We start from the raw sequence: 22,047 nt of genomic DNA, 5'->3' as shown, positions 1-22,047 counted from the left end.
TGCTGTAGTCACTTTATGGATGTTATAAGTCCAATGGATGCTATAGTCACTTTATGGATGCTATAAATCCAATGGATGCTATAGTCACTTCATGGATGCTACAGTCACTTTATGGATGCTATCGTCACTTTATGGATGCTATAAGTCCAATGGATGCTATAGTCACTTCATGGATGCTATCGTCACTTCTTGGATGCTATATGTCCAATGGATGCTATAGTCACTTTATGGATGCTATAAGTCCTATGGATGCTATAAGTCCAATGCATGCTATAGTCACTTCATGGATGCTATAAGTCCAATGCATGCTATAGTCACTTTATGGATGTTATAAGTCCAATGGATGCTATAGTCACTTCATGGATGCTATAAGTCCAATGCATGCTATAGTCACTTCATGGATGCTATATGTCCAATGGATGCTATAGTCACTTCATGGATGCTATAAGTCCAATGGATGCTATAGTCACTTCATGGATGCTATCGTCACTTTATGGATGCTATATGTCCAATGGATGCTATAGTCACTTTATGAATGCTATAGTCACTTCATGGATGCTATAAGTCCAATGGATGCTATAGTCACTTCATGGATGCTATCGTCACTTTATGGATGCTATATGTCCAATGGATGCTATAGTCACTTCATGGATGCTATCGTCACTTTATGGATGCTATAAATCCAATGGATGCTATAGTCACTTTATGAATGCTATAGTCACTTCATGGATGCTATATGTCCAATGGATGCTATAGTCACTTTATGGATGCTATAAGTCCAATGGATGCTATAGTCACTTCATGGGATGCTATAAGTCCAATGGATGCTGTAGTCACTTTATGGATGCTGTAGTCACTTTATGGATGTTATAAGTCCAATGGATGCTATAGTCACTTTATGGATGCTATAAATCCAATGGATGCTATAGTCACTTCATGGATGCTACAGTCACTTTATGGATGCTATCGTCACTTTATGGATGCTATAAGTCCAATGGATGCTATAGTCACTTCATGGATGCTATCGTCACTTCTTGGATGCTATATGTCCAATGGATGCTATAGTCACTTTATGGATGCTATAAGTCCTATGGATGCTATAAGTCCAATGCATGCTATAGTCACTTCATGGATGCTATAAGTCCAATGCATGCTATAGTCACTTTATGGATGTTATAAGTCCAATGGATGCTATAGTCACTTCATGGATGCTATAAGTCCAATGCATGCTATAGTCACTTCATGGATGCTATATGTCCAATGGATGCTATAGTCACTTCATGGATGCTATAAGTCCAATGGATGCTATAGTCACTTCATGGATGCTATCGTCACTTTATGGATGCTATATATCCAATGGATGCTGTAGTCACTTTATGGATGCTATAGTCACTTTATGGATGCTATAAGTCCAATGGATGCTATAGTCACTTTATGGATGCTATATGTCCAATGGATGCTATAGTCACTTCATGGATGCTATCGTCACTTTATGGATGCTATAAATCCAATGGATGCTATAGTCACTTTATGAATGCTATAGTCACTTCATGGATGCTATATGTCCAATGGATGCTATAGTCACTTTATGGATGCTATAAGTCCAATGGATGCTATAGTCACTTCATGGGATGCTATAAGTCCAATGGATGCTGTAGTCACTTTATGGATGCTGTAGTCACTTTATGGATGTTATAAGTCCAATGGATGCTATAGTCACTTTATGGATGCTATAAATCCAATGGATGCTATAGTCACTTCATGGATGCTACAGTCACTTTATGGATGCTATCGTCACTTTATGGATGCTATAAGTCCAATGGATGCTATAGTCACTTCATGGATGCTATCGTCACTTCTTGGATGCTATATGTCCAATGGATGCTATAGTCACTTTATGGATGCTATAAGTCCTATGGATGCTATAAGTCCAATGCATGCTATAGTCACTTCATGGATGCTATAAGTCCAATGCATGCTATAGTCACTTTATGGATGTTATAAGTCCAATGGATGCTATAGTCACTTCATGGATGCTATAAGTCCAATGCATGCTATAGTCACTTCATGGATGCTATATGTCCAATGGATGCTATAGTCACTTCATGGATGCTATAAGTCCAATGGATGCTATAGTCACTTCATGGATGCTATCGTCACTTTATGGATGCTATATATCCAATGGATGCTGTAGTCACTTTATGGATGCTATAGTCACTTTATGGATGCTATAAGTCCAATGGATGCTATAGTCACTTTATGAATGCTATAGTCACTTCATGGATGCTATATGTCCAATGGATGCTATAGTCACTTTATGGATGCTATATGTCCAATGGATGCTATAGTCACTTTATGGATGCTATAAGTCCAAAGGATGCTATAGTCACTTCATGGATGCTATAAGTCCAATGGATGCTATAGTCACTTCATGGATGCTATATGTCCAATGGATGCTATAGTCACTTCATGGATGCTATATGTCCAATGGATGCTATAGTCACTTTATGAATGCTATAGTCACTTTATGGATGCTATAAGTCCAATGGATGCTATAGTCACTTTATGAATGCTATAGTCACTTCATGGATGCTATAAGTCCAATGGATGCTATAGTCACTTCATGGATGCTATATGTCCAATGGATGCTATAGTCACTTTATGAATGCTATAGTCACTTTATGGATGCTATATGTCCAATGGATGCTATAGTCACTTTATGGATGCTATATGTCCAATGGATGCTATAGTCACTTCATGGATGCTATAAGTCCAATGGATGCTATAGTCACTTCATGGATGCTATCGTCACTTTATGGATGCTATATGTCCAATGGATGCTGTAGTCACTTTATGGATGCTATAGTCACTTTATGGATGCTATAAGTCCAATGGATGCTATAGTCACTTTATGAATGCTATAGTCACTTCATGGATGCTATATGTCCAATGGATGCTATAGTCACTTTATGGATGCTATATGTCCAATGGATGCTATAGTCACTTTATGGATGCTATAAGTCCAAAGGATGCTATAGTCACTTCATGGATGCTATAAGTCCAATGGATGCTATAGTCACTTCATGGATGCTATATGTCCAATGGATGCTATAGTCACTTCATGGATGCTATATGTCCAATGGATGCTATAGTCACTTTATGGATGCTATAAGTCCAATGGATGCTATAGTCACTTCATGGGATGCTATAAGTCCAATGGATGCTGTAGTCACTTTATGGATGCTGTAGTCACTTTATGGATGTTATAAGTCCAATGGATGCTATAGTCACTTTATGGATGCTATAAATCCAATGGATGCTATAGTCACTTCATGGATGCTACAGTCACTTTATGGATGCTATCGTCACTTTATGGATGCTATAAGTCCAATGGATGCTATAGTCACTTCATGGATGCTATCGTCACTTCTTGGATGCTATATGTCCAATGGATGCTATAGTCACTTTATGGATGCTATAAGTCCTATGGATGCTATAAGTCCAATGCATGCTATAGTCACTTCATGGATGCTATAAGTCCAATGCATGCTATAGTCACTTTATGGATGTTATAAGTCCAATGGATGCTATAGTCACTTCATGGATGCTATAAGTCCAATGCATGCTATAGTCACTTCATGGATGCTATATGTCCAATGGATGCTATAGTCACTTCATGGATGCTATAAGTCCAATGGATGCTATAGTCACTTCATGGATGCTATCGTCACTTTATGGATGCTATATATCCAATGGATGCTGTAGTCACTTTATGGATGCTATAGTCACTTTATGGATGCTATAAGTCCAATGGATGCTATAGTCACTTTATGGATGCTATATGTCCAATGGATGCTATAGTCACTTCATGGATGCTATCGTCACTTTATGGATGCTATAAATCCAATGGATGCTATAGTCACTTTATGAATGCTATAGTCACTTCATGGATGCTATATGTCCAATGGATGCTATAGTCACTTTATGGATGCTATAAGTCCAATGGATGCTATAGTCACTTCATGGGATGCTATAAGTCCAATGGATGCTGTAGTCACTTTATGGATGCTGTAGTCACTTTATGGATGTTATAAGTCCAATGGATGCTATAGTCACTTTATGGATGCTATAAATCCAATGGATGCTATAGTCACTTCATGGATGCTACAGTCACTTTATGGATGCTATCGTCACTTTATGGATGCTATAAGTCCAATGGATGCTATAGTCACTTCATGGATGCTATCGTCACTTCTTGGATGCTATATGTCCAATGGATGCTATAGTCACTTTATGGATGCTATAAGTCCTATGGATGCTATAAGTCCAATGCATGCTATAGTCACTTCATGGATGCTATAAGTCCAATGCATGCTATAGTCACTTTATGGATGTTATAAGTCCAATGGATGCTATAGTCACTTCATGGATGCTATAAGTCCAATGCATGCTATAGTCACTTCATGGATGCTATATGTCCAATGGATGCTATAGTCACTTCATGGATGCTATAAGTCCAATGGATGCTATAGTCACTTCATGGATGCTATCGTCACTTTATGGATGCTATATATCCAATGGATGCTGTAGTCACTTTATGGATGCTATAGTCACTTTATGGATGCTATAAGTCCAATGGATGCTATAGTCACTTTATGAATGCTATAGTCACTTCATGGATGCTATATGTCCAATGGATGCTATAGTCACTTTATGGATGCTATATGTCCAATGGATGCTATAGTCACTTTATGGATGCTATAAGTCCAAAGGATGCTATAGTCACTTCATGGATGCTATAAGTCCAATGGATGCTATAGTCACTTCATGGATGCTATATGTCCAATGGATGCTATAGTCACTTCATGGATGCTATATGTCCAATGGATGCTATAGTCACTTTATGAATGCTATAGTCACTTTATGGATGCTATAAGTCCAATGGATGCTATAGTCACTTTATGAATGCTATAGTCACTTCATGGATGCTATAAGTCCAATGGATGCTATAGTCACTTCATGGATGCTATATGTCCAATGGATGCTATAGTCACTTTATGAATGCTATAGTCACTTTATGGATGCTATATGTCCAATGGATGCTATAGTCACTTTATGGATGCTATATGTCCAATGGATGCTATAGTCACTTCATGGATGCTATAAGTCCAATGGATGCTATAGTCACTTCATGGATGCTATCGTCACTTTATGGATGCTATATGTCCAATGGATGCTGTAGTCACTTTATGGATGCTATAGTCACTTTATGGATGCTATAAGTCCAATGGATGCTATAGTCACTTTATGAATGCTATAGTCACTTCATGGATGCTATATGTCCAATGGATGCTATAGTCACTTTATGGATGCTATATGTCCAATGGATGCTATAGTCACTTTATGGATGCTATAAGTCCAAAGGATGCTATAGTCACTTCATGGATGCTATAAGTCCAATGGATGCTATAGTCACTTCATGGATGCTATATGTCCAATGGATGCTATAGTCACTTCATGGATGCTATATGTCCAATGGATGCTATAGTCACTTTATGAATGCTATAGTCACTTTATGGATGCTATAAGTCCAATGGATGCTATAGTCACTTTATGAAAGCTATAGTCACTTCATGGATGCTATAAGTCCAATGGATGCTATAGTCACTTCATGGATGCTATATGTCCAATGGATGCTATAGTCACTTTATGAATGCTATAGTCACTTCATGGATGCTATAAGTCCAATGGATGCTATAGTCACTTTATGAAAGCTATAGTCACTTCATGGATGCTATAAGTCCAATGGATGCTATAGTCACTTTATGGATGCTATATGTCCAATGGATGCTATAGTCACTTTATGGATGCTATAAGTCCTATGGATGCTATAAGTCCAATGGATGCTATAGTCACTTCATGGATGCTATAAGTCCAATGGATGCTATAGTCACTTTATGGATGCTATAGTCACTTCATGGATGCTATCGTCACTTTATGGATGCTATAGTCACTTTATGGATGCTATAGTCACTTTATGGATGCTGTAGTCACTTTATGGATGCTGTAGTCACTTTATGGATGCTATAGTCACTTTATGGATGCTGTAGTCACTTTATGGATGCTATAGTCACTTTATGGATGCTATATGTCCAATGGATGCTGTAGTCACTTTATGGATGCTATAGTCACTTTATGGATGCTATAGTCACTTTATGGATGCTATAAGTCCAATGGATGCTATAGTCACTTTATGGATGCTATAAGTCCAATGGATGCTATAGTCACTTTATGGATGCTATAAGTCCAATGGATGCTATAGTCACTTCATGGATGCTATAAGTCCAATGGATGCTGTAGTCACTTTATGGATGCTATCGTCACTTTATGGATGCTATAAGTCCAATGGATGCTATAGTCACTTCATGGATGCTATCGTCACTTTATGAATGATATAGTCACTTCATGGATGCTATATGTCCAATGGATGCTATAGTCACTTTATGGATGCTATAAGTCCTATGGATGCTATAAGTCCAATGGATGCTATAGTCACTTCATGGATGCTATAAGTCCAATGGATGCTATAGTCACTTCATGGATGCTATCGTCACTTTATGGATGCTATATGTCCAATGGATGCTGTAGTCACTTTATGGATGCTATATGTCCAATGGATGCTATAGTCACTTCATGGATGCTATCGTCACTTTATGGATGCTATAAATCCAATGGATGCTATAGTCACTTTATGAATGCTATAGTCACTTCATGGATGCTATATGTCCAATGGATGCTATAGTCACTTTATGGATGCTATAAGTCCAATGGATGCTATAGTCACTTCATGGGATGCTATAAGTCCAATGGATGCTGTAGTCACTTTATGGATGCTGTAGTCACTTTATGGATGTTATAAGTCCAATGGATGCTATAGTCACTTTATGGATGCTATAAATCCAATGGATGCTATAGTCACTTCATGGATGCTACAGTCACTTTATGGATGCTATCGTCACTTTATGGATGCTATAAGTCCAATGGATGCTATAGTCACTTCATGGATGCTATCGTCACTTCTTGGATGCTATATGTCCAATGGATGCTATAGTCACTTTATGGATGCTATAAGTCCTATGGATGCTATAAGTCCAATGCATGCTATAGTCACTTCATGGATGCTATAAGTCCAATGCATGCTATAGTCACTTTATGGATGTTATAAGTCCAATGGATGCTATAGTCACTTCATGGATGCTATAAGTCCAATGCATGCTATAGTCACTTCATGGATGCTATATGTCCAATGGATGCTATAGTCACTTCATGAATGCTATAGTCACTTTATGGATGCTATAAGTCCAATGGATGCTATAGTCACTTTATGAATGCTATAGTCACTTCATGGATGCTATAAGTCCAATGGATGCTATAGTCACTTCATGGATGCTATATGTCCAATGGATGCTATAGTCACTTTATGAATGCTATAGTCACTTTATGGATGCTATATGTCCAATGGATGCTATAGTCACTTTATGAATGCTATAGTCACTTCATGGATGCTATAAGTCCAATGGATGCTATAGTCACTTCATGGATGCTATAAGTCCAATGGATGCTATAGTCACTTCATGGATGCTATATGTCCAATGGATGCTATAGTCACTTCATGGATGCTATATGTCCAATGGATGCTGTAGTCACTTTATGGATGCTATAGTCACTTTATGGATGCTATAGTTTCGTTTTAAACTAGGTGTTTGCAGAAAATGCTAGGTAAACTCAATTCCTAACGATCCTGTTATCATTTCGGTTTGTGGTTCTCAGCCGGACGGGTCATGGCGAGCAGCAGGGAGTGTGTTGTGTACCTCTAAGTGAATTTGAGAATTTTCTATAGTGTCATATTCACTAAGATATGATGGTTGAGAGATTTATATTTAACATTGAGCTTCAACCAATGCCGTACTTAAGTATCGTACTGTCAACCGGTGCAACCTTTACAAACTTGCCTTAAGCTAAGTGAGATGGAGGACATTCGTCAAGGGCCTGTGCTATTTTAAACAGCCAAGGGCAGGAGTAAAATCAAGTATCATATAATACTTACAGATAGGATCTCTGGCGAAGATGGGGTCGGTGCACGCGCTAGGAGGTCCACATCCTGCTGCGTTGATAGCTGTGACCCGGAAGAGGTACTGTGACCCCTCAATGAGTCCAGTCACATTATGGGACACCCCGAAAGCCATGGCCCGGATGGGGTCGCGCGTCACCCTGTTCCAGCGCTTAGAGGTGGTTTCCTTACGCTCCAGCCAATAGCCAGTCACTGGACTGCCTCCATCGTCTTCTGGCTCTTCCCAGTTGACCATCATGGAATCATGGTCAACAGCTGAAATGGTTGGCTTTTCACATTGGCCGGGAACAGCTTTATAAAAAACAAACAAACATGAATTCTGTTAATCTTGACTTCTCAGGTTTTTCATCAGACTTGTGTATTATGATGTGAATGGTCACTGTAAAGCACTTTATGACAACTATGAATGAAAAAAGTGCTTTCTACATACATCTGATTGATTGATGCAAATCCTTTCATGAAAACATGATATTTTGCTCTCTACGCTTACCATAGAGTTTCCTGGCTTCTTCAGGTTCACTGTCCAGAGGCTCTCCAACTCCATATTTGTTCTGAGCACAAATTCGGAACACATACTCATGCCCTTCCATCAGGCCCTCCACCGTCCAGATACGCTCCTTGGGTTCATTGGTCACAGGGATCCATGTCTTCCTGTTGGCTACACGCCTCTCAATGACGTAGTTGGTCACTTTGGAGCCACCGTCATCCTTAGGTGGCAGCCATGACAGGGTGATCTTCTCAGCGTCGACCTCCTCAAACTTCACAGGACCGGATGGTGGTCCAGGACGTCCTGAAGAAAGGAAGCGATACCATTTGTTAAGTGAAAAGAAAACTTTTAATAATGTAATTTGTTGATTTTCTTGGCTGTGAAAATATGATAATAAAGCATGTTGAATTTCAACGTTGATATGTAAGTCAGCCTAGATAAGAGCATCTGCTAAATTACTAAAATGTAAAGAAGTTTACCCAAGACGTTGAGTCTCATCTCCTTGGAGGCCTTTCCTAGGCTGTTACTGGCTGTGATAGTGTAGAGGCCTGTATCTGAGCGCTTTCCCTGCTGGATCAGCAGTACACAGCTATCATCAGACACAATCTTGTTGATGTGCTCGTCATATGCAACCTCAACCTTGTCGTCACCCTTGTGGGCTGGAGCCTTGAGCCAGGTGAGAGTGGGGAATGGACAGCCCCTGATCTTTGCCTTGATGCTGATATCAGCTCCTTGTTCAACCTCCATGAACTCCTCCAGGTCAATAGCAGGAGCACCTGAGAGACAAACAATGGCAACCAAATTAGAAAATCACTTATTTTCTTTTAGACACTAAACACCTTTTAACACCTAACTCCAGAGGCGTCATGCTTCAGATTTGTCCTCTTAAAATATATATATATATACACTGTATATATATTTTTCTCTATCTCTGTAATACCACTAGCCACCTAGTAATTTTATGAAGTTGGCTTTAGCTATCCCAAATAAGTTCCCAAACTCGTAACTAGCTACCAAGAAGCGATTTCAGGTAATCGATCAAGTTAGAGTAGATAGCTTGTCTAACTATCTTAGCTGGCATGCCTGCTGGCAAGGTTGGTATATTTTAGAAATGCAAGCAATAACTAAATGTACTGAATAAGACTCATTCCTTTCAATTTTACCCAGATTTCAGCAGATATGCAGAGAAGCATATTTAGTTCAAGAAAGTAACCCCCAGTCAGGAGGATATAGACAGGTCAAGAGGTATGCTTAGATATGCAGGAAAATACTTATATATTTTTCACATAGAATTATCCATAATTATTATGTTTGAAAAATGCTAAATTCTCCAATTCACGGACGGGGCCTAGCCCCCCTCTGGACCACCCCCCTCCTGCCTAACACTTAACACTTTAACACCATAGAACAACGCATTTGTTTAAATGAAGCAACCATCTATACATATTTATATCAACTTACGTGTCTGGTCTTGGATGACAACTGGTCCAACAGTAGATGATGGTCTGCTGGGGCCGGCTTCGTTCACGGCCTTGACACGGAACTCATACTCTTCTCCTTCAGTCAGATCCTCAACCTTGAAGGTGAGGTCTTCAATATCACGTCTGTTGCACTGTCTCCAGGACTGCTTCTGAGATCCACTACTGTCCCAGCACAGACGTTCAACAGTGTAGTGTGTCACTGGAGCTCCACCGTCATTCCTGGGTGGCTTCCAAGTCAGGGTGGCTGTGCCCTTAGTCACTTCTTGAATCTTTACCCTTGTGGGAGCATCAGGAGGATCTGAACAAAAATAATACAAGGAATGATTAGAAACTGCTGGCACAATAGAACAGGTGTGTGTTCTATAGAACAGGTTGGTTCTGTGAATGAAGTGAATGTTGTTCACTTACGGATAGGATCTCTAGCCTTTGAACATTCAATGGTCTCAACTAGTGGTCCAAATCCAAAGCGGTTCTCCGCCCGGATACGGAACAGGTAATCCTGTCCCTCAATGAGATCGGGCACAATAAAGGACTGGGCGGCACAGGCTGGGTTGCACTTGGTCCAAGCTTTTCCTTCCACAGTCTTCTTCTCAATGAAGTAACTCTTGATCCTCTCACCACCGTCACTATCTGGAGCCTTCCATGTAAGTCTACATGTGCCTCTTGTGATGTCTGTGACTTTGAGGTCTTTGGGTGGGCCAGGCAGATCTGAAAATAAGGTTTTGCCAATGATTAGGAATCTTGTAAAATACTTGGCCCATTTGTTTATCCACCTGTGTTATTTTGTTTTTACTTACCAAGGACATTGACTCTGACTTTCATGTTCTTGTGTCCAGCTGCATTTTCCGCTGTGATGATGTAACGTCCGGCATGTTTGAGGTGGCTCTCAGGGATGGTAATGACTGATGTTGTATCAGTTGACACGATCTGAGTAGAGACATTTACAAAATACATAACGATTATTACATGAGACTTGAAAACATAAAAAATGTTTTGGATCGTACAAAAGTAGAAAATAACTATCCCTTTAAAAAAGAACAAAGCTTGGATTTCTATAGATTACCTTTGAATCGATTGGAAGGATATGGATGTCATTCTTCTTCTCGGTCTCTGCTGTTCCATCCTTGAACTCCCATGTAACTTTAGGAGTGGGACGGCCAGTGATGAGAGCTGGTATTTTAATGGTAGTTCCAGCTCTGCAGGACAACAGCTCATGGGCGCTGACCTCCAGAGTAATGTTTGGTTCAGCTGTGAAATTAAAAAGTACATTAGTATAGTAAAAAGCATAGTATAGTACATCAGTAAAACTCAAATCAACAAGCCAAACTCACATATAATTAAGTGATAATGCCAGAGAAGCTGGTGTTTGGTGGATATATTGGCACGAGTCTCGTGCTGGTAAACCGTGGAAAAAATGTCCTCCAAACACCGGCTTCGAGGGCATTATCACCTTTATACAACGGGTTACCAACATATTCAAATAATGATTAATATTTTTGAATTAAAAACATTATTTTTATGAATTTATTCATACTATTTCATCCTTCTACAAGATATAGTCCCGACACAAATCTAGGGTTGCTACCCAAGCCAGCTGGTTGTTCGTTCTATCGGTTTGATTGCCAGAGCCATGACCCAGTCATTCAGTCTTTTTGTTCTGTTTCTATGGACGCGACCTAATCGTTCATTCTAAGGGTTCTATTGCCATACTGGCTGGCTTGCTAACTAGCCAAATATGGCTAACTTCCAATCAAGTCGAAAAGGTGCAGCCAGAATAACAGCAAAGTAGCTGAATATTCATTTGTTAAAGCTGTTTTCTAGTGACATTTATTTAGATACATCCATAATGATGAGCTAATGAAAATGTGCTCACTTGTCAGGACACTGTTGTTCAGAGGAGCTAGCCAACAACACAGCTAATACAATCGCTTCACACTGAAGCTGGAAAGACTGCAAACTAGCTGCACTTTGTTTTGTTTGACGTTTTTCTAATTGTCTATTCTTTGTATATATCCATAAAAATGATGCCACCTGATTCATGATTTTCGACTGTCTGAGAAACGCTACCTGTCTGTCCGTCTGGTCCAGACTCGTTCATTACTATGGGACAGCTGGGGATCGAATTTGATATTGAAACAATGTTTCAAATGTCGGAGAGACAAACAGCAAGGTTTATACAAATCTCCTCTGTTGAAAACTACATTTTAGTCTAAAAAAATGTGAGATAATGTCTAGATGCTTTTTATAGTGCCAGTTCAGTTTGTGGTGTGACAATGGCATAGAAGTTGGAAAGGCAACAGAGCTGAGACTTACTTAAGATGTCCTGGACAGTGATGTCAGCAGAACGTGCGCTTGGTTCAGATTTGCCAGCAGCGTTGACAGCAGTGACTCTGAATCTGATCTTCTGGCCTTCTTTCAGGTCTGGAACAGTGATCTCAGTGGTAGGGTGCAGCTTCTCAGGGTCACTGACTCTCTTCCAATCCAGGGAGTCTGTGTCCTGAACCTCAACGATGTAGCCCTTGACTGGGCTGCCGCCATCTTTCTCTGGTGGGGTCCAGGTGAGAGTGACACTGGTCTTGGTCTTGTCCTTAACAACTGGCATTCCCGGTGCACTAGGGGGATCTGAAAAAAAGTAAATGCAAGTTTTACTCAAATGTAATTATGCATGCATTTAATCCTTATTCAAACAGAAAGTCCCGCTGAGGTCAGAAGATCTTTCCAAAGGGGAATCTGCCATAATAATGAATTATGATAGTCTTCTTGACATACAGTGCATTCCGAAAGTCATCAGACCTCTTGACTTTTTCCACATTTTGTTACGTTACAGCCTTATTCTAAAATGGATTCAATTGTTTTTTTCCCTTCATCAATCTACACACAATACCCCGTAATGACACAGCAAAAACAGGTTTAAAAATCTTTGCAAATTTTACAAATATCACATTTGGCAGCATTTACAGCATTTCCCTCAATCCTGACTAGTCTCCCAGTCCCTGCCACTGAAAAACATCCCACAGCATGATGCTGCCACCATCACGCTTCACCGTAGGGATAGTGCCAGGTTTCCTCCTGACGTGACGCTTGGCATTCAGGCCAGAGAATCTTGTTACTCATAGTCTGAGAGTCCTTTAGGTGCCTTTTGGCAAACTCTATGCGGACTGTCTTGTGCCTTTTACTGAAGAGTGGCTTCCGTCTGCACACAACCATAAAGGCCTAATTGTTAGAGTGCTGCAGAGATGGTTGTCCTCCTGGAAGGTTCTCCCATCTCCACAGAGGAACTCTGGAGCTCTGTCAGAGGGACCATCGGGTTCTTGGTCCTGACCAAGGCCCTTCTCCCCTGATTGCTCACTTTGGCCGGGCCACTGTGTTCTTGAGGAACTTCAATGCTGCAGAGATTTGTTGGTACCCTTCCCCAGATCTGTGCCTCGACACAATCCTGTCTAGGAGCTCTACGGACAATTACCTTCGACCTCATGGCTTGGTACTGTCAACTGTGGGACTTTATATTGGCAGGTGTGTGTCTTTCCAAATCATGTCCATTCAATTGAATTTACCACAGGTGGACTTCAAGTTGTAGAAACATCTCAAGGATGATCAATGGAAACAGGGTGCACCTGAGCTCAATTTTGAGTCTCATAGCAAAGGTTCTGAATACTTATGTAAATAATGTTTCAGTTTTTATTTTGAATAAATGTGTAAGAAATTCTAAAAACACGTTTTCGCTTTGTCATTATGAGGTATTGTGTGTAGATTGATGAGGAAATGTTTTTATTGAATCCATTTTTCGAATAAGGCTGTAATGTAACAAAATGTGGAAAAAGGGAAGGGGTCTGAATACTTTCCGAGTGCACTGTAGCTATTCTACAACATCAAAGAAAGAGTACTGTACTTACTGCGTGGATCAACAGCGAATTGACATGGAGATGCTTCACTGGGAGGTCCGATTCCAGCAGCATTCTGAGCCCTAATTCTGAACTGGTACTCAGCCCCTTCGTTAAGGCGGAGGACTGTGTATTCCAAACCCTTCACTGCAGGCTTGGTGACTGGAGCTCTGTTCACACGACCCCAGATCCCAGCTCCTCTCTCTCTTTTCTCCAGCCAGTATCCCTGAATGGAGGAGCCACCGTTCTGCAGTGGAGGCTCCCAGGTGATCGTCATAGTAGTGGAAGTTGCTGCGATGACCTTTGGTTTGCGAGGTGGACCAGGAAGACCGAATGGATCCTTGAGAACGACCTTCTCGGATTCACAACCGTCACTGATTCCGAACTTGTTCTCAGCTTTGATTTTGAATTGGTACTGGCCCATTCTGTCCATTTTGTACACCTAGAAGGAGTGATATCAATGCATTAGTAATCATCACCATCATATAAGTTAACTAACCATCCTATTGAAGGTGTAAAATGAAGTTGACCCTAGATACTGATCTTGGGCCAGTTTTGCACTTTTCCCCACTAGCTAATGGTTAAGGTTAGGATTGGGGGAGGGGATGTTGCTCTGTACCAAGGTGAAACTTAACCCCAGACCCCACATTAAAGCAGTATTTGACTAGTTTTGACCTTTAACAGGAGTTTGGACTAACCCCATATCTCCTATCAATGATATTGCAGGTGAGCTGCTCAAAGTCAGACTTCTTCCTGCTGGCGTCCCTCCTTTCGATGATGTAGTTGGTGATCTCACTTCCCCCGTCGTCCTCTGGGACCGCCCAAGTCAGATAGCAAGACTCAGCCTGGATGTCAGACACCACAATGTCACGTGGTGGCAGAGGGCGGTCTATGAAGGCAAATAAAGCATTATGAGAATATTGCGGCTATTTAAAAAAAATAATACTAGCTATCATTTTTACTTATTTGAAAGACTCAAAATACTTATTTGATAGTATCTATAATGACAATAGATAGATAAGTACCACAGTTTCTTTAAACTAGCAATCAACAGTAGAAACAATAACAAAGCAAACTCCCCACCCCTGTTTTGGTAAAAAACTAAGGGATTGGGCTAGAAAGTGTAACCACTCTCAAATTCATATACAGAGCTATGGATGCAAGGACTGATGATCCATGATATTAAAATTATAGTTTTAACCACGTTTTGAGGCCATGTTGTGTTTACATTTATTTTGTTGACAAACATTGGAGTAAACCATGTTTATATTTGGGTTATGATGAGATAGGATAGTTGAACTAAGGTCATGAGGCATTTATAAGTTCAATTCTTCAAAAATCATACACTGAGTGCACAAAACATTAAGAACACCTTCCTAATATTGAGTTGCATTCCCCCTTGCCCTCAAAATAGCCTCAATTTGTCAGGGCATGGACTCTACAAGGTGTCGAAAGGGTTCCATAGGGATGCTTGCCCATATTGACTCCAATGCTTCCCACAGTTGTGTCAAGTAGGCTGGATGTCCTTTAGGTGGTGGACCATTCTTGATACACACGGGAAACTGTTGAGCATGAAAAACCCAGCAGTGTTGCAGTTCTTGACACAAACCAGTATCTCTGGCACCTACTACTATACCCCGTTCAAAGGTACCTAAATATTTTGTCTTGCCCATTCACCCTCTAAATGGCACACATACACAATCCATGTCTTAATTGTCTCAAGGCTTAAAAATCCTTCTTTAACCTGTCTCCTCACCTTCATCTACAGTGATTGAAGTGGATTTAACAGGTGACATCATTAAGGGATCATAGCTTTCACCTGTATTCACCTGGTCAATCTATTTCACGGAAAGAGCAGGTGCTCTTTATGTTTTGTATACTTAGTGTATAACTAATTTAGTTTATTAGGTACACCACCACATTCACGAAAATGGTTCACTCCTACAGACAGTGAGTCATGTGGCCATGGCTTGCGATATAAAGCGGGCAGACAGGCATTGAGGCATTCTGTTACTGTTTGATTGAACATTAGAATGGGCAAAACTAGTGACCTTTGCGACATTGAGCGTGGTATTATCGCCGGTGCCAGGCGTTCAGGTTCCAGTATCTCAGAAACAGCATTTTTACGCACGACAGTGTCTAGGGTTTACAAAGAATGGTGTGACAACAAAAACATCAGTCAGCGGCAGTCCTGTGGGCGATAACAGCTCATTGATGAGAGAGGTCGAAGGAGAATGGCAAGAATCGTGCAATCGAACAGGCGGGCCACAAACAATCAAATAATTGCGCAGGACAACAGTGGTGTGCAGAAAGGCATCTCGGAGCACACAACTCATCAGTCCTTGTCTTGGGCTATTGCAGCTGACGACCACTCCGGGTTTCACTACTATCAGCTAAAAACAAGAAGAAGCGGCTCCAGTGGGCACGAGATCACCAACACTGGACAATTGAGGCGTAGGAAAACATTGCCTGATCCGACAATTCCCGGTTCCGGTTGTGTCATACTGATGGCAGAATCAGGATTTGACATAAGCAGCAGTAGTCCATGGCCCCATCTTGCCTTGTGTCAATGGTACAGGCTGTTGGCGGTGGTGTAATGGTGTGAGGAATGTTTTCCTGGCACACATTGGCTCCCTTGATGCCAAGTGAGCAACATTTGAATGTCACACCTTGTAGAATCAATCCCCCAAAGAATCCAGGCTATTCTGGAGGCAAAGGGGGGTCCGACCTGGCACTAGATGGACGTACCTAATGAACTGCCTCTGAGTGTAAGTCCAGAAATTGATGTAGCAACTGCTGATTGCCCCATTAAGACATTTTGTAGCGCTTACACACCTACATACGATTATACTAATATTATAATTGTATGGTTATCACAGATCTGTTTGCTGAAAATGTTAATGATCACTGAAAATGTTTACCTAGAACCTCCACATGGATGATGCGGTGTGCTTTGCCATGGCAGTTGGTGGCAGCCAGTTTGTAGTCTCCCTTGTCTCCTCTGATAGTCTCAGGGATGCTGATCTTGGTGGTGCATTTGGTGCGGGCCACCTCCTCGAACTCCATCAACAGTGTCTCAGTAGCCATGGGGATGACGACGTCATCCTTAGACCACTGAACCTCTGGCATTGGCAGACCCACCACCTCAGCAGGGATCTCAATTGCTGCTCCCTTCCTCACAATGATTGTATCTCTCTTGAAATGCTCCAAGATTGAGATTTCGGGGGGAACTATGATAACAGACCACACAAGGCATTTCGTTAAGATGAATACAAAAAAAGCAGTTTACTGTGGTTGCTTTATTATCCAAGACAAATATATTGTTTATGGTAGGGTTTATAGAAGAGTGTAACATTACTTACTTTCATCATCCTGAATGTTAGCACTGATTGGTTTGGAGCGTTCGCCCTCTCCCACCTCAGTCACGGCAAACACACGGAACTGATACACGTGGTTCTCTGATAGGTTCTCCAATTTGATGTGTAAGTCTTTGCAGAGCTTGCGATTGGCCACGTCAAACTCAGTTCCATCTGCTCTCATCTTCTCAACATAGTAACCCGTGATTGGGCTACCTCCATCGCTGCGAGGTGGCTCCCAAGCAAGAGCAATAGCAGTAGTCCACCTTTCGGTGTAGTGCAGTTTCAATGGTGGAGATGGAACAGCTGGAAGAGAGGAGTTCAATTTCAGAATCATTTTTAGATATTAAAATCTGTATATAAAAAGAAAGACACTCCAGCACATTGTGATTGTAGATTCTCCACAAACAATGTAATGGATCTTAGAACCAGATAAAATTCTAACATCTTTGAATTAGCTTTTTTCTTCACTCGTCATACCTTTGGGATCCGAAGCCAGAATAGGCCCAATGTCCGTTGGGGCGCCATCACCGTACTTGTTCCTTGCAAAAACACGGAAATCGTACTCTTCCTCTGAAAGCAAACCCTGAATGTCACACTTGCATGAAGCAATCTCGATAGGTTGTCTGAATAGCTTCATTTTTGCATCCTTTTTCTCCACTACGTAGCCGATGACATCGCTGCCACCGTTATCTAGAGGATCTGCCCAGCTCAAGCTGATGTTCTTCTTGGTGACATGAGTAGTCTTCAGATTAACCACAGGCCCAGGGACATCTAGTTACAACCACACAAAAGGGTAAAAATTAAGAGGATGAGAAAACCCATGATAGGAGAACTATGACCTGTATTCATAAAAAGTCTCAGAATAGTAGTGCTGATCTAGGATCAGTTTAGCCTTTTAGATTATAATGAACAAGATTATATGGACAGTGGGGACATGATCCTAGATCAGCACTTCTCCTCTGAGATGGGGCCTATGTGAGCAATTGATTGCTTGCACACTTACCCATGACGTCAACTCTAGTGACAGCAGATTTGGTTCCACTGCTGTTGGTTCCAGAGATCTGGTACTTTCCGTGATCAGTTCTCTTGGCGTACTTGATGAACAGAAGGCTGTTCTTTCCTTCTGTTTCGATCACAACATGCTCTTTGTCAGTTTCAACCTCATCCTTCATCCATTTCACTTCCGGTTGTGGTCTGCCGATGGCGAAAGCTGGCAGTCTCAGTGCCTCGCCGGCTTTGATGATGACTCCGTTCTTCACAGAGGCATCAAAGTCAACCACTGGGGGCTCTGGGGACATAGACATAGAAATGTTTGTTTAGGCCAATACATTTTTTTTATAAATATTATATGGTAGTATGATATCATTAGCTCGGTGACATATTTGCGCTATATGAGCTGACTGGTTGAGCTAAATGGTGAAGCTGAATGATTTCACGATATGAGTTAACTGGCTTGTTCTCTGGGGTCAACGCAAGGTTATTGTAAAGCACTATGAGACAACTGCTGATATAAAAAGGGCTTTATAAATACATTTGATTGTTTGATTGATTGATAGATAGATACCTTGAGGCTCCTTCACAGTGACTGGTTCAGTCATGCCAGGTGCACCCGGTCCGGCATCATTGACAGCAATAACCCGGATGTAATAGTCAGCGCCCTCTGTCAGCCCAGTCACTGTATACTTCAGCTCCTTGCATCTGAACTCTGTACTACGTTTCCATTCCTTCTCTCCAGCCAGAACACTCTCAACATGGTAGCCAAGTATATCTCCTCCTCCATTGTACAGGGGGGGAACCCAGGCGATATCAACTGTTGTCGCAGATGTATCAATAACTCTTGGAGTGGGTGGGCCAGGTGGCACTGTAGAGGCAGAAAGAGATAACTTGAGTCAATGCTTATAATATTGATGATAGTGTGTCAACTAAGACATATAGGGGTGAATCCTAACTTCCACTTATAACACATTTTCACATAAACTCCCATTGACATCAATGTTTGACTAAGTAACAAAGAAAAAAACCCAGGATTACACCATAGATTACAGTGTTGGTATCTATTCTCAGATAAACTTACAGATTGGATCCATAGCAATCTGGGGATCAGTTGGGACACTGAAGGGTCCGGGGCCAGCCAGATTCTCTGCACAGACTCTGAATATGTATACCAGGCCTTCCATAAGACCCTCAATCTTCACAGAGAGGGTATTGAGCAGGAATCGGTTCACCCTAGTCCAGTGTTTGCTGTTCATTTCCTTCCTCTCGATCCAGTAGCCCAGGATGGGACTACCGTTGTCCTTGGGCTCATGCCAGGAGATGAACACACTGTTGGCAGTCACCTCTCCAATTCTGGGTGTGTTTGGAGCATCGGGTGGATCTTGAAAGAATAGAAGGGGAAAAGTAGAATGTTGTAATTGGCAGTTATTGACAAAAACAAACAGTGATAGTAAAGGGAAAATACACATTTCAACAAACGTTTATAACTGATAGTAAAGGAAAAACAGAAATGTCATTGTAGATATTTACCGAATTGGTTCTTGGCAACGACTGGCTCAGAGAGACATGAAGGTCCGCAGCCAAACTTGTTCTCAGCGGTAATACGGAAGATGTACTCCTTTCCTTCAATCAGTTTGGTAACAGGATAGTTGCAAACCTTGAGGGTTGAAGTTACCGTGATCCATCCAATATCTTCATTCTTGTTGTCTTTCTTTTCAAGGATGTAGTTCAGGATCTCACTACCACCATCGTCAAGAGGAGGGTCGAACTTGCAGATGACAGAGGTGTCCCTGATCTCCTCAAAGACAAAGTTCACTGGAGGTCCAGGCTTATCTGTACAAATCATAGAAAAGAGAATGTTGAAACTCTTGTTGATGGGTTATGCTCCAGGAGGAGTAAAATGACTAAGTAAGTAAGTAAAGTTCTGAAAAATGACTGAAAATAGTTTGTGATGAGGATCATTGGCTTACCAAGGACGTTGACGTCACAGTATGCAGTTGCAACACCATGAGAGTTCTCGGCCTGGATGCAGAAGTGACCGTGGTCAGCTCTGATGGAGTCTCGCACCATGATTGCGGTCTCGCCCTTCTTTACAGCATAAGAAAGACGCTCATGAAGAGGGGTTACAAACACCTCAGGTTCTTCAGGTTCAACCTTGGCCCCCTTCTTCTTCAGAATAGGCAGTACTGGCTTCTTCTCTGGTACATTCTTGACGTCTTCGTTGTTCCTGAGCCAGGTGACAGTTGGGTATGGAGCGCCAGAGATGTAGGCGTCCAGGCGGATCTCTTCACCCTTCCTGATGCACAGGCCGTGCTGCAGGCGAGCATGGAGGGACACCTTGGGTTTTTCTGAAAGAATTGACAACACAAAGAATAAACCATAGAAATAGAATGAGGTGTCCCCATTCAAGTCAATAATGGCATAATGGAAAGACTGGTAGCCATTGTGAGTGTATCCATGCCAGGAAGTAAAAGCAGGAAGTGTACCCTTCAATCTGATTGCATGAGCTGCATCATTTCAATGAACATTCTACATTACCATGGCAATCAAGCATCAGTTGATAGAACATTCCAAATCCCATGGAAATTATTGCATCACAAGACCAGGCAGCCATTGCGAGTGTACAATACATTTTCCAGTAACATTGCTAGGGTTAAAGATTCCAAGCCTGTTCTATTCATTCTATTTGTATGGGTTTAACTACATGTTATTATTCGACATACACTTCAGCCTCGATTCAATCAGATATAGCGTCAACTGCATTGGCCGACATCCACATAGTGTGTTGGAGGTGTAGCTGTGGTATGAGCTGACCAATCGGTGAGCGGCTGCTCGTGTGTCACGAACCACTCCCTTCCTTATTATCCCTATACTGTGTTAGAAGTTCAAAACGGCAATATCATATAAGCTCTATCGATTATAGAAATAGTGACAGGCTAATGCATGTTTTCATGTTAATTTGGATGGGGGGATTTATAGCCTATCAGTCTAATCAAAGTGTAGACAATAGTGTAGACAAGAAAACATCACGCATTCGAGTGTTTGAACTTGTAACGTGGCTGCATGAACTTCTAACGCGGCTGCATGGGATTTGTCAGAAATAAAGTTGGGTGTGGTTTCGTTGCATCCAATGGCAGTTTTCACAACAAGGTAGCACAAGGAGCTGCTTGTGGATTTAACAGCTCTAACACAGTTGTATCTCCGACACCGGCAAAACATGCGCGTGTTGGCTAGCACGGATCTGATAGAATCTAGCACTTGATCTTTCGAATTGGTGTACATCAGACGCCATCAGAGTCCATTTGGAGCGCTTTTAAAGGACCCAAAGGCTTTTACAATACAGAACAAGTAACAAACAAAAATGAAACAATGTCAAAAGGGTAGCCATACCAACGGGAGCAGCGATCATGGTCAGTGGAGTGCTGCGAGACGGCTCGCTGACTCCAGCAGCGTTCTCAGCGCGAACACGGAACTGATACTCTTTGCCTTCTGTCATATCTTTCACCACATAGGTGAAACCAGGCACCAGGGATGGGTTGATTCTCTGGAATCTATCACCATCCTTCTCAATGCATTCCAGGATGTAGCCAGTGATGGCGCAACCACCGTCAGACACTGGTGGTTTCCAGGTCAGTGTGATAGAGTTGGCGGTTGGATCATGAGCCTCAACATCAATGGGTGGATCTGGTTTCTCTGTAAATAACAAAGCAGGAAA

At 41.5% G+C, this 22,047-nt stretch overlaps 1 protein-coding gene across 5 annotated transcripts in view; it reads right to left on the bottom strand.

Moving 5' to 3' along the window:
- ttn.1 (titin, tandem duplicate 1) overlaps positions 1 to 22,047 on the bottom strand; it is a 186,535-nt gene that overhangs the window by 71,616 nt on the left and 92,872 nt on the right. For all 5 annotated transcript variants that reach the window (XM_036959132.1, XM_036959129.1, XM_036959130.1 and 2 more), the window contains 19 exons: positions 21,723 to 22,025; positions 20,303 to 20,680; positions 19,863 to 20,165; positions 19,414 to 19,713; positions 18,904 to 19,200; positions 18,343 to 18,627; positions 17,817 to 18,110; positions 17,343 to 17,642; positions 16,902 to 17,210; positions 14,679 to 14,869; positions 13,993 to 14,422; positions 12,413 to 12,721; positions 11,163 to 11,347; positions 10,897 to 11,026; positions 10,508 to 10,807; positions 10,080 to 10,397; positions 9,098 to 9,394; positions 8,622 to 8,921; positions 8,108 to 8,422 (listed from right to left, as the gene is read on the bottom strand). In XM_036959132.1, the coding sequence (XP_036815027.1) occupies positions 8,108 to 8,422; positions 8,622 to 8,921; positions 9,098 to 9,394; positions 10,080 to 10,397; positions 10,508 to 10,807; positions 10,897 to 11,026; positions 11,163 to 11,347; positions 12,413 to 12,721; positions 13,993 to 14,422; positions 14,679 to 14,869; positions 16,902 to 17,210; positions 17,343 to 17,642; positions 17,817 to 18,110; positions 18,343 to 18,627; positions 18,904 to 19,200; positions 19,414 to 19,713; positions 19,863 to 20,165; positions 20,303 to 20,680; positions 21,723 to 22,025 (5,544 nt within the window). The remainder of the gene's footprint in view (positions 1 to 8,107; positions 8,423 to 8,621; positions 8,922 to 9,097; positions 9,395 to 10,079; positions 10,398 to 10,507; positions 10,808 to 10,896; positions 11,027 to 11,162; positions 11,348 to 12,412; positions 12,722 to 13,992; positions 14,423 to 14,678; positions 14,870 to 16,901; positions 17,211 to 17,342; positions 17,643 to 17,816; positions 18,111 to 18,342; positions 18,628 to 18,903; positions 19,201 to 19,413; positions 19,714 to 19,862; positions 20,166 to 20,302; positions 20,681 to 21,722; positions 22,026 to 22,047) is intronic.

The sequence above is a fragment of the Oncorhynchus mykiss genome, chromosome 22 (genome assembly GCF_013265735.2).
Source record: "Oncorhynchus mykiss isolate Arlee chromosome 22, USDA_OmykA_1.1, whole genome shotgun sequence".
Taxonomy (NCBI): domain Eukaryota; kingdom Metazoa; phylum Chordata; class Actinopteri; order Salmoniformes; family Salmonidae; genus Oncorhynchus; species Oncorhynchus mykiss.
Note: the sequence above shows the minus strand (reverse complement) of the source record. Positions and strands in the feature narration are given on the sequence as shown.